The sequence below is a fragment of the Ischnura elegans genome, chromosome 12, assembly GCF_921293095.1.
Source record: "Ischnura elegans chromosome 12, ioIscEleg1.1, whole genome shotgun sequence".
In the NCBI taxonomy this organism is placed as follows: Eukaryota; Metazoa; Arthropoda; class Insecta; order Odonata; family Coenagrionidae; genus Ischnura; species Ischnura elegans.
This window is the reverse complement of record NC_060257.1, coordinates 56,531,064-56,548,897: the sequence shown is the minus strand read 5'-3', so window position 1 is coordinate 56,548,897 and position 17,834 is coordinate 56,531,064. Positions and strand designations below refer to the sequence as shown.

Below are 17,834 nucleotides of genomic sequence, written 5' to 3'. Positions count from 1 at the left end.
TAGCCATTATCATTGGATAGTGAAGAACAAATCTGAAGTTTTCCCATCACATGATGTTGATATATTATTGCCAGGTTTGCAGCTGGGTCAGGCTCAACATTGTTGCCGATGTTTCAAATACTGAATTATCCATTGTCCTCAGGGCTGGACTTCGGGTCATGGAATCATTTTGCATTTGTACAGGCAGTTGCTGGCTCAGGTGATGTGTGGGTAGGGAGAACAATAGTGATGAGGATCAAAGAACACAGGAGACAATTTTAGGCTATGTCAACCAGAAAAATCAGCTGTCGCCGAACACATCATTGCTTGGGATGGGGCTGGGAGCCTGAGTCATGAGAAAACATTTTGGGAAAGGTTGACAAGAGGCAATTGAGATCTATTCTGGAATTTCCCTCAGTGATTCAAGAAAAAAAGGTGGGAATGGATGGACCAATAATGTCACCTGAGACAGCATCTGCCAAATAAATACTGGACAATTTCATGACACAACATCCAGACCTGAGGATGATGGACGGCTCAACTATCTTGAAGTCTGCAACAATGGAGAGCCCAAACCTGGATGTGAACCCAAGCCAAACAGCAATGTAATAAATGATAGGCACTACCATTTTTTCACAATTAGTGACCATCAGATTTTCTATTCCTGAACACAAAACCCCTGCAAATTTTTGTTGCAGACACACTGCCAACTCATGGTCCCTGGTGAATCCAGTGACACTATCGATCAATGTGATAGGACAAATGACAGCTTAAATTATCATTCAAGAGAACAAGGAAACATTAAACACTCATGTTGCATAAAAACTTTTGGGCTATGTCTCAGTGTCAATTCTTGGGTGGCCCCGTTTCCTGACTAATGCTGGTCGCCTCCTCATCCCTTGAGAAAGCGACCAGAATCGGTCAGGAAACGTTGGGGCCACCCAAGAATCGATGTGGCGACATAGCCCAAAAGTTTTTATTCAACATGAAGAGTACCCGTGAAAGTTTTAACAAAGCATTAAACACTCACTCCCAAATATCCCTGAAAATTGACAGCATACACCAATGAACTTATCAATAGCTGAAGCATGGAGCTAAAAGGGGGTTTGAATCGATAAGCCTAATGGAACCATCACTTATTTCTTTTATCAATTTATTTCATCAATGGTACAAAAATAAGGTTGATGTTTAGTTTTTACAGTAAAATCCCACCAACAACAGGACAGTAGTAGATAAGGAATGTTATTAGAACTATACAGTAGCAATTTTTTGGAATGTCTTTCATAATTCCATCTCAAAACAATCATTGCAGATCTTTCACACCATTAGATCAGTTGCATGTAGCACACAAATCAACACTCTCTTAGCCACGAGCTAACTTTTCACATGTTCCTAAACTAATAAGTCCACCAACACATGAAGATGGTAATCATAGGCAAGTTTTTGCACAGAGGCCTATTTTTCACTGACTGTTTCCCAATTAAAATATCATTTCCTATCATTCTCTACCTCACAGAGCTTGGAATTGAGAGTCAACATCTTTAAACTGGAAATATACCATCAACAAGGGTCGAACAACTATGCAAAACATTCACAGGAATCTAGACTTCATAAATGCACTTAATTAAGAGTCAAGAGACCACCAGGCAATATGTTTCACATTAAATTTTACAAGCCATTCTCTACAAAAGATAACACAGAGAATATATAAAATATGACTGAAATTTAAGACACTTCTGGAGTATTAAGGGAGCACATTAAGGACAGGCAACAGTATATGTATATACGAGAGGAATGAAACTAGAAAAAAAACAGCAAAAAACCCACAACAATATGGTTCTTAAGAAATCAACTGATGTATACGTGTTCAACAAAAAGTTACCTCAAATTACGGATGGGTCGGTTTCCTTTATTCTGATTTTGGCTTCGTTTTTATGAACTGTTCTATTTTTTAATCAATAGTTTCTTACTCGATGCTTGACTTAAAAAAATATTACGGATTTTTGGTTCATATGAAGGAAGACCAGAGAAGACATTCTGCACTCAATCCACTGCAGAAATAACTGAATGTATAGGTAAACCTGAATACTTTATTACTAGGTGAGTTCTTGCTAACTTATTGGAATAAGATGGGAGATTGCATAGTTGGGGGGCCTCCATGAGGAACCCTGGCACAGTATGGTATTTTGTGGAGGCAACCAACAGCTTAAGTCATTGACACCTCGAGGGTAGGGTAGGGAAGTCGGTTGGATAGAAACCTGGTGTTGGCATTAGCCGGCTCTGAACAAAAGGCACCAAAAGAAAAAAAAGCCCATTTCATTTCCTATTTAAGGTCCCATTCGACGGACTGAGTGTTGCAATGGAGTTGCAGTCCACACAGCACTCAGAAAAATCTCTGCCACCTCTGAGATTTGAACCCAGACCTACAGGTTGTGAAGGCAACACTGGCCATTACACCACTCTGATCTTGAGCCATTCTAACACACAAACCAGATATATTGATAGCAGCTTGAGGGAAAATTTTTCATAGCGCAATATGTTGAACAATTGGGTAGAAACCGATAATACAGAACAAACGGTCCAGGGATCACTTCTGACTGAATCCTCTCGACAACTCCATTTAAAACAGACAATTACGATTGACCAAAAATTGTGGTCAATCACATGCGGGTCACAGAAAGGATCCGTCCTCCAACTTATATAACATGCTAAAGGCCTGTATGAGGTCTACAACGACCAAGAAAAATCAACCCTCAGGTTGTTCAACTCATAGTGATAATTTTTATGTAACATTGGCCCCAAATGTAGAACAACTACCCTGAAAACAGTTGAATTACGGTGAGCTGCTAATTTACTTCTAGAGAATTTATAAAACTATTGTCCAAATACCAATTAAATACAGGAAATAAAATCCCCAAAACTGGTTTTACAGTGGACTTTAGCATATGAAGAACCAGTTACGAGATTTTAATTAACATTGGCTTAATAGGCATTTGGATATTCCAGAGTGAAATTCAATTACAAAAATAATAGGTAATATACAAAAATGGATTTTTTTAAGCCCGATTCAATTAAATCCTAGCTATTGAACACAAACCATACATAATATCATAATGAACAAAGCATATTTAATAAGGAGGAACTGACATTGTTTGGTATACTTAAGTTACATTTTTATAGGTGGCAAATTTGTAGCTTCGATAAAAAAATTAAAATTTCAAACACATTTTAAAATGACACAAGCTGCTGCCTCAATATGGACAGGATGGAAGGAAAATCAATGGGCAACAAAAACTAACAGTAGGCAGGCCCAGGTAATAAAAGAAAATAACATGAAATTTGAATACATCCGTAGTTGAGTTGGCCACCGGCAGTTGCCATGAATGTAAAAAATTTTGGGAGGGGGCTGAAGCCCTCTAAGACTTCCCTGGCTTTGTGTCTCGTACCATAATATTTTTAGTGAGCCCAATATTATGATTGTTATAAACCTGATACTAGTTATTTTAATTGCTAATCATTGCTATTAAACAATTATCGTGAAACAGCATTGAATTTCCAATATCTGACAGGCATGGGAGAGGCCATCCCCAACCAATTAAAAAAAAAATTCAATCAAATTCATCATTCGGACCAATGACACACCACCAATTGACTCGAAAAAAAATGACTTCAGTAGGAAATACATATGTAGGTACTGACAAATAATAAGTGTCATGTTTAAACACAAGGGGAAAAGGTCTTTAATTTTGACTAGAACACACTGTCATGACTTAATAGATGATCTGGCCAAATATTTATTAAATCAATCCTGCAAATCAATAACACTCAGCAAAAGCCACTGAACAATTCCTTGAGTTATACAAGGGCAAAACTATATGACTAGTAACGTTACTAACAGCACCCAAAAATTAGTGCTTGCCCACCAAAGATTTCCGCAGTTAACAGTTTTGCATTTAATAAAATCAATAAAAATTAAAATCTTTCTCATTAGGATTGATGATAGCATATTGAAAACTAATTAATACACTTTTTACTCAATTAAAAAGTTGTAAGTTCCGATATTTTACCAAAAAATTATTAGCAAATTATATTTTACTCCCGACTAACACTTGGATCCAAAGAATAACTTTTAAAAAATATGTAGTGTATTGCATAAGGTTAAATCCAAAAGTGAATATCCTTTTAAAAATTAACATAAAATTCCCGATTTTTAATGCATCATACCCTAATCCTATTCACAATAACATGTTTCACAGGATTACTTCCTTCATAACAAAGCATAAATTTTAAACTTAAAGAAACAGTGGAAGAGCGTTTTGTTTCCAATTTTCATGCCATCGCATCTTACCAAACTCTTCAAGGTTTTTTCTGAAGGCTTCATATCTCAACTGATTCTTCTCTTTCCCCTTTATTCCACTGCTGGCGTCTTCCTCCCATGGAAAACCCTTAAACCAGTTGATTATGTGTTGTGATAATTCCTCTGAAGTTGTGAATGTCATACCATTGGTTCCATCTTTCACAAGCTCACCTAGGCTGAAAAATAATAATTTCATCTATTCAAAAGTTGACCACTGAAACAATCTAATCTTTAATAAATAGGCCATTTTTCACACCTGAGCCAATAGGGTAGTTTCCTTCATCAAAGAGAACGAAAGGCATTGATTGCGATTCGTTACCCACCATTAGTGTATTCATAATATGTATACAAATTACTTGGTTTTAGAAATCCCGACTTAGACAAATGTTAATGGTCAATTTCAACCTTATTTGGAAAAGGCCAGATTGGCACCCATGCATTGCCGCTCCACGTGACGTCACAGGGGCCTAAATGCTATTCAAGTAGTCAGGAGTTTTACATCATCTGAGCTTACCAATGCATGCATGAGGCACAGAGCTCAGGGAAACATTTCTTAATAATCACCTATTTAAATTGCCTATGGTAGAAAAGTTTCCTTCATTTGATAAGGTATTAATAATCTTATTTAAGCCAAGCGCTACCTGCTAGCAGTCTGCATCGTAGCGGCACCCATAGCCTCGCACCAATGTGGCCTCACACGGCAGCAGCCAGAACCAAAATGACATCACACGGGCTATTCCCAGCATTCATACATATCCAACGCGTTTTCGCATGCTTGAAAATTTTCACTTTTCATTTAATCGCAAAAAATAGATATCGTCATTTAAACAATCTAAAAGCGCGAAATACGTACTCCAGGAGTAATAATAGGAAACCACCCCATTGCCACAAATTGCATAGGGCTGCATGTGCGTCACTTACATATGAATTCTTTTAAGGTAATATTCCTTGAACACACATAGGACACACTCATTGCTCATAAGGCTAACACTGACTGAGAAAATTTATACTCACAGAATCATGGAAATTCACCATCAGTATCATTCTTTCACTGATTTAACATTTGATTCCTTGAAGATTTTTATAAATTACCTTCTTTTTGCTATTCTTACTCATAAAAAAACACTTGTTCACCTTATGTGCAATGAGGATTCAATAACGTGCGTGAAGTACGTACTCCATGAGTAAAAATCTTTCGATTTAGTCTTCTTCAGTCTATTACTCTGCTATTGGTCAAAAGGAGGAGGCATTTACATTAATTGCCATGAGAAAAAAATTCTGCTGGACCAGAATTGAATCACGGACCTCCGGCTTGAAATTAAGTGATTTACAAGGCAAATTCCATCCTCGATGTATATGAAATAGGCAATAAAAAAATAATAGGAAACCACCCTATTCAAAAATTATTTATAAAAAGTGAAAAATATACATTCATAGGTGATAAAATTATACTTTGCTATTTTTTCAGTTTACTGAATTCACATTTTCATAAAAAATTCAGTTCCTCTGCTTAAACACATTCATTTCGAACGTTGGCTATAGGCACATGCATTTTCACATGCAAAAGACCCAAGGTGGGGCATGGCTGATGAAAATTTTTCAATGCAAACGACTGAATGCCAGCTGTAGCCGATGCAGGAGGTTTTGAAGTGACCGCTGAGGTAGCACTGATTGGAGGTATTCCAGCCCTGTCTGAGACTCAGCTTAGCGAGACCTCAGTGCCAACCCTAAGCGAATGACATCTGGAAGGAAATCCAGGTGGCAGCACTAAATTAGGTGTCATGGCCTAATAGAGATGATCAGTTACGTTAGTACATTTGCTTGCGTGAAACGATAACCAGCCTGCACTATGCCTGTATTACTCTCCTAGCTCAATATGGATAGCAATATGATGAAAAACATAGAAGGAGAAGTTCATGAGCAACAAAATGTGCAGCTGTTAAAATATAATTTAAAAAAACTGTTATATTCAACACTATATATCCAATGGTACGACCCGAGTTTCTGCATATCATGCTATCATACAACAAGTTCCACAAAGTATTGCCGGAGGCCGTGTCTTACATCAAAATTTGCCGCATTTGTAATTGTACCAATCAGGGTGAGACAAAAGCTGTATCTCTACATAGGTAGCCCAAAACCCCTAATTTGAGAAGGAAGTAAGAGCATGTCTAGAATAGGGTAGTTTCCTTCATCAATGAAAATGAAAGGCATTGATTGTGATTCAATACCCAATATTAGTGTATTCATAATATACAAATTATTTTGTTTTAGTAATCCCAGTTTAGATGAATGTTAATGTTCAATTTTAACCTCATTTAAAAAAGGCCAGATTGGCGCCCATGCGATGCCACTCCACGTGACATAACAGGGACCTAGTTTCTATACGAGTAGATAGGAGTTTTACATCGTCTGAGATTACCAATGCATGCATGAGGCACAGAGTTCAGGGAAACTAATAACCACCCATTAAAATTGCCTAAGTTCGGAAAGTTTCCTTCGTTTGATAGAGTAATAATAATCCTTATTTAAGCCAAGCGCTACCTGATAGCAGGGTACTCAGCTACCTGCTAGCAGCCTGCGTCGTATCAGTGCTCAAAGCCTCGCCTCAAGGTCACCTCACTTTGCGGCAGCAGGAACCAGAAATACGTCACACGGACTTTTCCCATCATCCCTACTTAGCTGTCGCGTTTTCGCGCGCTTGAAAATTTTCACTTTTCGTTCAATCGCAAAAAATAGATATCGTGATTTATTATATTCAAAAGCTGCCTCTCCTCACCCACCATGTCCAGCACTTCTTTGTTCCTCTTCCTTTCCGTCCACTATACCTTCTCCATTCTTCTCCGCACCCAAATCTCGAATACATCCAGTCTTCCCTCGTCCTCCTTCCTTAGTCTCCACGTTTCCTCACCGTAAAGAGCTACACTCCAGATCAAACCATTCACTAACATTTTCTTTAAACTCTTACATCCCGAGGACCCTTGGACATCTCTTTCACCCGAGGACCTTGCCGACCTTGCTGCTGTGAACGACACACACCCTTTGCAGACGGGTCCTATTCGATGAGTTTCCGAGGCTCATTTGTTTGTACTCCATGTTTTCAGGGAAGAGATAGTTGGTAGGGTTTCCCACTTCCATTCCAGCAGTGTTTTTTACATGTGAGGAATCTCTACAATGCTTTAAAAAATTTAACTATTCTTTCATAAGTGCAAATTATTGAAAATCTTAAACAATATTTATTTTAAAAAAGCACAGGTAATGCAATAAGTTGACCATGGACCAGTGCTTAGAAAGGGATGGAGGGTCTAGTCCAGTGGCTATGCACCCCACTGAGTTGGGTCCCAAATCGGAGGGATGAGAATACCAGAGCAATTCTTCCTCAAGAAGGATCTCCATAGAGAGAGGTTTAAAATACTTTTCACATTACTCTAGCACAGAAAACATTTTCCTTTTGAAGGCACCGGCAGGAAAGGGTTAAGGTTTGATGTGAAAAAAAGGAATCTTACCACTTATATTGGTAGGCACACACTGGTAAACCACATCCAAACATATCCACCACCTTCATTGGTAAATCAAGGCCACTTGAGGATGTATGGAGGCAGACACCAAGGTCTGCAGACGCTGGAAAAGGAGCAAAATTCCAATTACCACCCATTAAAAGTTTCATACATGTATATCAGGATTGGAAATATTCTTGTGATACATATTTCCTGCTTAACTATAGCATTTTATAGTTAATTTAGTCACAACCACCTCTGCTCTACCCACTTATATTGGTCGAAAAGAGGAGGCATTCACATTAACTGCCATGAGAAAAAATTCTGATGGACCAGAATTGAATCACGGATCTCTGGTTTGAAATAATGCAATGATTTTTACATGGCAAATTCCATCCACGATGTACATGAAAATCGAAAGTTACTATGAGCCCTGTATTGTCCTTTGATCTTCCTATGGCAAGTTTTCCAACAGGCTTTCCTTCTATTCTGTTTCCCATCTAGTTGCAATGTCTCACTATATGGCCAATCGCCTTGTTCTTCTTTGGCGATATCCAAATGAAGCCACAACACATGGGGCAACAAACCCAATACGCATGTAGGGCACACCCAAAAAACATCATCAACACTGTAACAGTGGCAGTTACATATGGGGGTGTGCTCCTCCCCTTATGGGACCACCCACTTTGACAAACATTTAAGAACGACAATTGTAACTTTTTTATATCATCAGATAGCATTGCCTTGTAGATGTGTGTAATCATGTTTTAAAAAACTTTCTTAAACTTTGCAATTGCTTTATTATTTTTTATTACGATAACAGTAAAGGTAGCTCAAAACATCTTTTTAATGTACCTCTGGAGTTTTCCCTAATTTCACTGAATTTCCCAGACTTCCAATCCTAAGTTTTATTTCCCAGGCTAAAAATGCCTTGGTTAAATAAAAAGGATACAGGAAAGAAGACTCTTAGGGAGGTAATAGAACTGGCTAGGGATAACGAGAAAAGAAGGTCTACAGACTACCAACCTTAGGCCCATTTCACATGTACATGGACAAACTGCACTACGCATGCGGATAAGGTTCCCTTGACTTTAATGGAAGCTTACACATCAGTGCGGACTATCCGCATGCAGAGGAGCAATCCGCGTTGCCCCTCCACCCCGCAGATCATTTGTGCATGTACGGACTACAGAGACAGGTTTGTGCTCACACATAAACGCGAATGACCATTGAGGACCAAGCAGATATGTGTAGAATTACAGCGAACTTGGAGATAACAGTGCGAGTGCATCTTTTCGCCATGGATGGTGAAATTGACATTGAGAAAATAATTGAAATTCATCAGCGTGTATGTAGTTCAGAAAATATGGTCACTAAAGCAGCTTTTAATATTCTTCGTGCCGCAATAGGTTGCACCCAAAACCTCCTTTGATAGGCACTTTTCTTCCGTTTTTTCCTAACTTGGTAAACAGCAATTGCTTGAATTGCACTTGGCAGTATGACGTTCGTCTACCTTGGAAAGCTACATACAGCTGACATTGTGTTGGACCCGGACAGATTTTGTCTGCGCCTCTGTGAAAAATGGCAAGCACACTCAGCACCCCATTTGCGTAGCGCGTAACGCAGACTGTCTGCATTCATGTGAAATGGGCCTCAGGAATGCAATACTGTAAATGAATGCATATTCCTATTCTAGCAAAATCTTCTTGGATTTTCCACCATGCGAGTTGCTTGTAGGTTAATGTTTCAATAGCTACCTCTGCCATCGTACTCATGTCCTGAGCAACTCACCCAGTAGAAAATCCAAGAAGGTTTCACCAGAATCTTACACCGGGAGAGAACAAAATCACACGTTGGCGTTTACTTTACATAACAACTTATATGAGTAGGTGAGAAGCCAAGGGGTACAATGATTTCTTTTTTCTAAACAGAGTTAGGTACAGAAATTAGGTATAGAAAACAAATGAGATCGACTAGATATTTAGTAGTGCATTTGATCTTCCACTCGATGACAGCAAAGAACAGAGACTCACTCGTATCCCTTGGCAACCAAGTTTTTTGTGTATTTCTTCCAATCAACTGTACTAACTGTTGAGAAAATAATCACTGGTACTCCTTGGTTTCTCACCCCCTCATATGTAAAACAAAATAATACCATAAATCATACCGAGAAGTTTAGGATAATCTTTATGAGGGAGCCACGGTGTCAAGAGCTGCACGTGTCTCCATCTGCAAGCAGCCACTTTGGCAATGTATTCAGATCTCTGGGGGCCTCGCCCAGTCACCACAACCAACAGAGGTGGAAGTTCTCCCTTCAGAGGACCATTGCAGCTTGTTTCATAATCTGTAAGATGAAAAAAGCACAGATATATTAATGACAGTTCTATATCATTGATAGTTACAAGAGCAATATCAGGTTGGCTGCTAGAGGCCTGCAAGTGGGCATGAAAACAAAATCTCTTGGAGGGTGTGCCATAGATAGAGAGATAGCAACCTGAAAGATCTCTGACAGGCACAACTACCTCAGAGACTGAATGCCAGCAGTCAGAGATGAACTGATGTGGTCAACCGCTTAACACTTTTCGGCCGAGAGTCCTTTATAGATGACAGTCGACTGCACTCGGAAGCTGTAACCTTGAAAGCTGCATTCTTCACTTTCCCTTTGCTTTGCGGACTCGGGTCTTTAAGACCATTGGCAGTAGCTCCTCAGACATTGACAGAACTTTTTCGTCCATGTTTCGAGCTTTCCCGTTACACCAGCACCGTGCCAAATTTTTCGAGGTAAATTCGTGCACATTTTTACGAGGTAAGTTTCACTTGATTGCATTATTGGTGTTGTAAATAATTTCTCAATTCTCTTTTTTCAACATTTTTTGACTAATTCATTGCTAATCAACCTCTAAATCAATAAATTTTCAATTTTATAAAAATATTTCTGCTGAAAATTTTTTATTTTGAACTCTGGACTCTTGAGAAGGAATTCTATGATACTGGTGAGTTCTATTACTTTGACTTTCAAATTTTTTTCTATAATATCTTTTATTGTTTGCTATGAATTTTTATATTTATTAATTAAAAATTTCACTCATTTACTTGTAATTTTGCACTATTAAAATTCAGGATATTTTAATTTTAGAATGAAGTGATCGCTTTTGATAAAATGTAACATTTCTAAGCCTAAATGACGAAAAAAAATTTCAGATTATAGAAAAGTTAAAGTTTTTACCTCCGGCCTGAAAGTGTTTACCACCATGCAGACACCCGAGAATAGCTATCACTCAAGGGAAAACCCATTCACAGGATTTTGTTCCCCTTTCCCCTCTGAAAATGTTGCTTGAGATCAGAAACTACACTGTCAAGCACCACGCCTCGTAATCGTGTCTCACACAAGTTGCCCAGGTTGCAACTGCTGCGGGACGTGTATCTGCGATCACGGAGCATGGTCGCACACTGCGTGGCTTGGAAAACAGGAACACGGTGCTCCCGTGAATGCAGCTAGCACACGATCGCTTCCGTGTTACGAAGGGGATTCTAATGGGGATAATAAGCCAAGTGTATTCTAGCATTAATACAGTAATTCAGATGATTTTGCGTCCGGTTTTATTTTCTTTTAGAAAGATCGCAGAAAAAATTGAGCAAGAGTGAAAAATCAAGCATGGATAATCTGTAACTCGAATAAACCGCAGCCGGATAATCGGGACTCTGCGGTAATTATTTTTTCTCTCACCAGATAATGCATCCAACAGGATGGAGAAGTCTTCATCAGGCGTCCAAGACGTACTCGACACCAACAGTCCTGGCCGATCACTTCTTAAGGCAACACGCCCATCAGCATACCTCTCCGTGAATACAGTGGCATCTGGACGGGACGAGGAGAAAGGCGATGGACCATTGCTGATTCTAGGGATAATTCCTGGAGGTGGAGGGCCAGGGGCCTCCACTGGAGAAACGGGAGGAGAGGAGAGAGTGACTCCAAAGGCAGAGGCCTCCCCGACAGCCGAAGGCTCAATCGCAGGGGCCAGCGAAATGAACCCCTGCTCTTCTGGAGGCATCTCTGACAAACGCAAAAACAGCTCATGCTTCTCCTTGAGAGTTAAACTCGTAAATGATGCTGGTGGACGGTCATACACAGTCTTTGCCCTGGAATTAAAAAATTACATGAGAGGTCCATCAGTAAAATATTTAAATTCAATTTATGCTCCACTCTATGCTAATGTTGAAAATTTTTCTAATATATACAGGCTGGTTGGAAATTCAATTTTACAGTACCATGGATGTGATAGAGTAAGTAATTCTTAACGACAAATTAATTTTAAAAATTTTGCTCAGTCGTACCATTTCCGAGCTGTTTTCTATTGAAGTTAGCCAATCAGAGCGCAGCATGGGCAAATACAAATGTCCTTAGAGAGGCAGTGTTGTTGAATTGAAAGTGGTTTCAAAGCACTAGCCAGACCAAACAAAAAGATTAAATTTTACTCTCGAACCAATTCAAATATCGAGTGCCATTTGAACCAACAATCTTCGCATTGGGAGTCTCCCTTCCTGCTGCTTCATCTTAGAGACAACTTCCAGTTTGACAATGCTGCTTCTCTAAGGAAGTTTGTATTTGCCCACACTGTGCTCAGATTGGCTAACTTCAATTGCGAATAGCTCGGAAATGGTGCCACTGGGCGAAACAATCTTAAGTAATTTCTTGCTAAGAATAAATTACTCTATAATGTCCTCCAAAGCGCATCATTGAATTCCTAACCACCCTGTCTATTAACATAACATAATGATTACTTTTGTGTAAATATATGTAATCTTAGCAGCTGCAAAGACCGCTTCCTATTAACCGTTTCACTGAAGCACTCTACTACTCTAAGGACAGAAAAGCTACATACTAAAATAGCTGCTGTATAAATTAAAGAAAAGAAAAAAACAAATTTAAAAATAATCCCTTTAAATAACACACATTAAAAATTTTACTAAAAAGACATGTATGACGTGTAGATTAAACTTAAGAATTTACAGTAATTTGAGAAATGATCACTCAAATGTCCCAACAGTTTTAGTTTACAGGTTTACCTTATTCCCCATCGTTCCAAGAGATCCTTCCTCATAGCATTGGTGACACACATGGCAGCATCAGCCCTTCTACCAAGGAATCCTTCCAACCACCCAGCTAAGCGGACAACAAAACCTTGCTTCTTTTTCACTCCACCACCTTGAAGGAGATAAATGTCAACACACCACTATTACCATGATCGGATTGGTTGTCTTTCTGAGTAGGAGCAGTTCATTAATATCCACAGTGCCTTGGATGTATGTATGCACAGAGCATCTGAGGTCTGATATGGGTTCTTTTCAAACATCTTTGAGAGATAGAGGGAGGCCCAAGTGCCACCATGCCACGCAGTCGCGTTTCGCACCAGTTGCCCGGGTTGCAACTGCTCCGGGACGTGTATCCGTGGTCATGAAGTGTGGTCACGCACTGCACGCTGGAAAACAGGAACACGGAGCTCCCGTGAATGCAGCTAGCACGTGATTGCTTCGTTTTATGAAGAGGATTCTATTGGAAATAATAAGTCTGGTGTATCCTAGCATTAAAATGGAGTAATTCTGGCAATTTCGCGTTCGGTTTCATTTTTTTTCAAAATCTCGGGAATATTGAGCAAAAGTGAAAATTACGCACAGATAATCCTCAACATGGATATACCGCAACCGGATAATCAAGAGTCTGCTGTATTTGAAAAGGATCATAGTATGTACCACTCCAATTAAGTGGTACTACGAGGGTAAATGATGGAAATATGTGTGGTACAAGGATGGTCAAGGTTGCTGAAGCACAAGGGGAGTGTGTTTTAAAGATAATTTGAGATACCGTATAAGCACGTGTAAGAGGCGCACCTTTTTTCCCAGATATTGCTGCCGAAAATGGGGGTGCGCCTCTTACACAAACTTCTTATCTTCCCCCCTCCCCTTCACCGGTTGCAAGTTCAAGGGGAACTGAGTGGCCTTGGTTTTCAGCGTGAGTAAGTCATCTGAAACCCTGAGTCTAAATCAAGAGGCAGGCAGGGGAGTTTCTCCCTTAGTGACGTATTTTTAAAATGCTCCTGTTTGAATTTCTTGCAATCATCGCGCCGTCACGTCGGTACCCCAGAGGTGAACATTGAAAGGATCGCGCGGGGTGATTCGCTCCGGAGCGCGCACTAAATTTATTGCCACGAGTGGGCATCCCGCGGAATTTATACTGCATATAGTAATATTGATGTCAAAACCTGCGGTTGAAAAAATTCGAACGAGTGTGCTCATTGTTGGACTTAATGGTGGATAGAAGAAATCGGAAATGCTTATAAGTGAAGAGCGCTGAAGGAGAGGTCGAGGGGAAGAGGGCTCCCTCCCCTCCGTATTTAAAAGCTACGAGCGAAGGAGCAAGGGAAGAACACGTCCGATCTTGCATGTGACGTCGTTGCCTTTAAAGCGAAGGGGCGAAGGCGCAGCAATGTGATATACGCAGTTTGCGTTGCCTGAGTTTCCAGTCCGTCTCGTCTTGTTTGAATGCGCTTATGCTACGCTTGTTTCTTCCGAAATTGTGCTGTTTGGACTATGTTGAATATTAGTAGCCTTATTTTAGCTATAAATCTTTGTGTCAATCAATTAGAGCTCAAAAAACTTAAATACTGTAAGGTATACGTCGCGTTAGGTCTAATTCTTTTCAGAACCTCGTGCGTGGCATACAATTGCTGAAAGATATCGAGATATCTTCGAGCTCAGAAGGTGACTCACGTAGCATTTGACCTCCAGAAACTCGGGGAATTGAACCTGGTGGACCGAAAAAGGTCAGTTGGTGGAATGGGGTAGGAATGAAACACGTTTCCATTGTTCCCCAGTAACTTGATATTTTCCTGTGGAGTCTCGGAAAGGAAAAAAACGGCAGAGGCATTAGCTGATGGAGAGCCGAGTGTAGTTCCGTTAGGCCCCTTGCACACACACCGATTTTGGACGGCCGGTAAAATATTGGCCGATATTTGACCGGCAAAGCGATGCTTGCACACACGCCGGATTTCTACCGGTCAAACGATACGTTGCTAAGTTTTTGAGCCGGCGTCGGCGATCCATAGTGACAATAGCCGGCAGCTAACCGGCATTTTGCCGGTGCCGGCGTGTGGTCGGTACGTGTGCAAGCTCCAATGCTCTCCCATTGTTCACTATTGGAATGTGGACGGCCGATATTTTACCGGCCGTCCAAAATCGGTGCGTGTGCAAGGGGCCTTAAATCTACGACGTGGTTATTATCCTACGGCGCTGAGATTGCCCCGATTGTTGTTCAATCTCTTGGGAAAGCTCATGCCATTTGCCTGTCGTGTTTTGCCTTAAAATTTTCCACGGCTGCAATTCTATTGCAATACTCTTGCGAGAGCTTTTAAACAAAATTGTACGTGAGTAGGACAAGCAACGTAGAGCGATGGCGTATGCAAAGAGAGGATCGGAACTCTTTCTACTCCCTCTTATGCCGCCGCAGTTATCAAAATTTCCTCTTTCAAATAGTACTGAAAGAGGACATTTCGATAACTGTCGAAATTCCAGGCATACGTCTGCAACACCGCACGATAGGATAAAAAAAAATGTCGCAAAATTTTTTTTTCCTTATAGCTTCGATCCTCAAAATAGGGGTGCGCCTCTTACACAAGCTTATACGGTATATGACACAGTATATGAAGGAGGCGGCCGACAGCTAAGGTCATTTGCGCCATGAGGGAATGGTATGGAAGGAAGGGTGGAGAAAAACCCAGCGTCAACATTAGCCTGCACTTAATGAAAGGCACCAAGAGGACCACAGCTTAACATCCCATCCAACCGATGGAGAGCTGCACTTGATAAACCCTCCACATATCATTTAAGCAGGGATTGGCCAGTCTCTGAAAATTCTCTGCCACCCGACCCAACAGGGTGGGAATCTAGTACGGAATGCCTCCAATGGGATCCGACCTGATCAGAAATCATAATTTATCAAATTTGTTAATTGGTAAAGAAAGATACATCCCGTGTAGCAGGTAGAGCCAACATTGGGAAACAGCATCATGGTTCAGTTACTTTATAACTGCTGGTGACATGAAGCCGCTCAAAAATTCGTTATGAGTGTAGAGGAAAAGATGTGTCAGGCTTGTTGATTTTCCCTAGAGTGTCGAGTTCTCAAGATTCGAATTTTCAGGGTTCTAATGTTAATCATATAATTCTTTTAACTATTTATAAAATTTCCTGGGGCAAGACCACCAGTAAGGGCCCCCCCAATATTTTTTTTAAGTCGGCACCCTTGTTAAGGTGTCACTTTAAAGCATGCATTTAGGATTTTGGTTCTACAGACACCGACCCTCCAATTTTTTTCCCTACGCGGTGAATGCGTGCAATTCATCCTCATAGGAGACAACTAGCCCATGAACACTTAACCCCTTACTTTCTCTCAAGTACTAAACACTGTGGACTGATATCAGGGTCTTAGATTCGAAGTTGAGAAAATTCTTGAACACAGGGTCAGAAATCAATGCTCTAGCCATCACACCAACCTGATATGTAACCGCTAACAATTACTCAGTTACCTCTCAACTCTGGTAATTACAATATTGGTGAGCATGTAAGAGGACAATACAAAAATTCATTCATCAATAAAAAGTATCGCACAATACTACTTCTCAGATTTATTGATAATTCTCCATCTTTTCAGGTTCCTACACCTATTAGAGTTTTGATTGATAACAGTTTTGCCAGTGATCCTACAGTCGTACTTATAGGTTGAATGCCATAGAGAATCCAAAGCACACAACATGAAGCAAGAACCAGCAATGAACTCATACTCTTCTAGGTTACAAAACTCCTTACAAAACAGCTCACGAAAACTACTGACACTAATTTGATAGCATGACATGTGATCACTTCATCTATATTAATCGAATACTTAGATACGAAGAAGTAAACCAAATAATGGAGGTATGGAAGATGACGAAATGGTAAACAATCCTGAATATATTACCTCGTACCACGTAAATTACCATTCCTTGAATCAAAATCTCAAAGACAGATTTTTTTAGATTCAACTTCAAACAATGTTTGATGTAAGCAAGGATATTTATCATTCAATCAATCCTTGATTGTGGTAATCACTTGATTTTAAAAAAATTACCTTGATCAATAGCCATAATGGTATGACCATAATTATGCCAATCGACAATAAGATGACAGCCAACACCAATCATCCTACAGTGAAGCCAAGCCACAGCAATAGCGGGAATTCCGGGAGGATTCTGCAGGAGTAGGTGAGAATGAGACCACAGGCTCCTTCTGCTGATCATTGCTAGTAGCAGCGCAAAATGCAAGGTGACAGTTTGCCATATTATCTTCAGGAGATAAGAAAGGAGCCTGGGACAGACTAGAAATAGAATTAGCTTTATATTAACAAAATTTAGGATTAATATCATGCTTCTGAAAGAACAGCATAATTTGGGATGAATTCATTGCTTTGGCATTTAGTTAAAAATGATGAAACTTGAATTATCATCTCTATCCACTCTTATTATTCAACTCATTACAGCAGTTTAGTACAAAATCAAAAGACAAAACTTGTAGCTCCCATAGAAAGAAATTAACTGCAGACCTCTACTTACAATTCTGAAAATTTGGGCATGATGATATGTAGCGAATTTTAACGTTCGGATGATCAATTAAATCCTGTATTGGTTTTGAACCTCGATAGCCGACAACATCAACATTAAACCCTTCTCTAGCCAATGACAGTGCATGATACTGCATCCGCGGGCTTCTCCCTACATCACCTAGGACAACTACAAAGCAACTCCTCTTTTTCTTCATCCTAAACGAATGTGTTCACAAAAAGCTATAAATTTGAAGTTTTCGGTAATTCACTCATTTGGGCTGATTTGGATTATGCTGTCAATCCCCTCGTGGCACCCCGCCATAGACTCTCCTCAATTTTGAGGCGCGTCAGCTGTTTCCTTTCACAGCTG

General features: G+C 39.9%; 1 protein-coding gene across 1 annotated transcript; it reads right to left on the bottom strand.

Moving 5' to 3' along the window:
* Positions 1-1,106: 1,106 nt before the first annotated feature.
* Positions 1,107-17,783, bottom strand: LOC124168761 (chitobiosyldiphosphodolichol beta-mannosyltransferase). The gene is made up of 7 exons (XM_046547042.1): positions 17,475-17,783; positions 16,994-17,239; positions 12,901-13,039; positions 11,561-11,973; positions 10,001-10,177; positions 7,843-7,957; positions 1,107-4,512 (listed from the first exon to the last, which is right to left on the bottom strand). The coding sequence occupies exons 1-7, from the start codon at positions 17,677-17,679 to the stop codon at positions 4,272-4,274; spliced, it is 1,536 nt and encodes a 511-aa protein (XP_046402998.1). The 5' UTR covers positions 17,680-17,783; the 3' UTR covers positions 1,107-4,271.
* Positions 17,784-17,834: the final 51 nt, after the last annotated feature.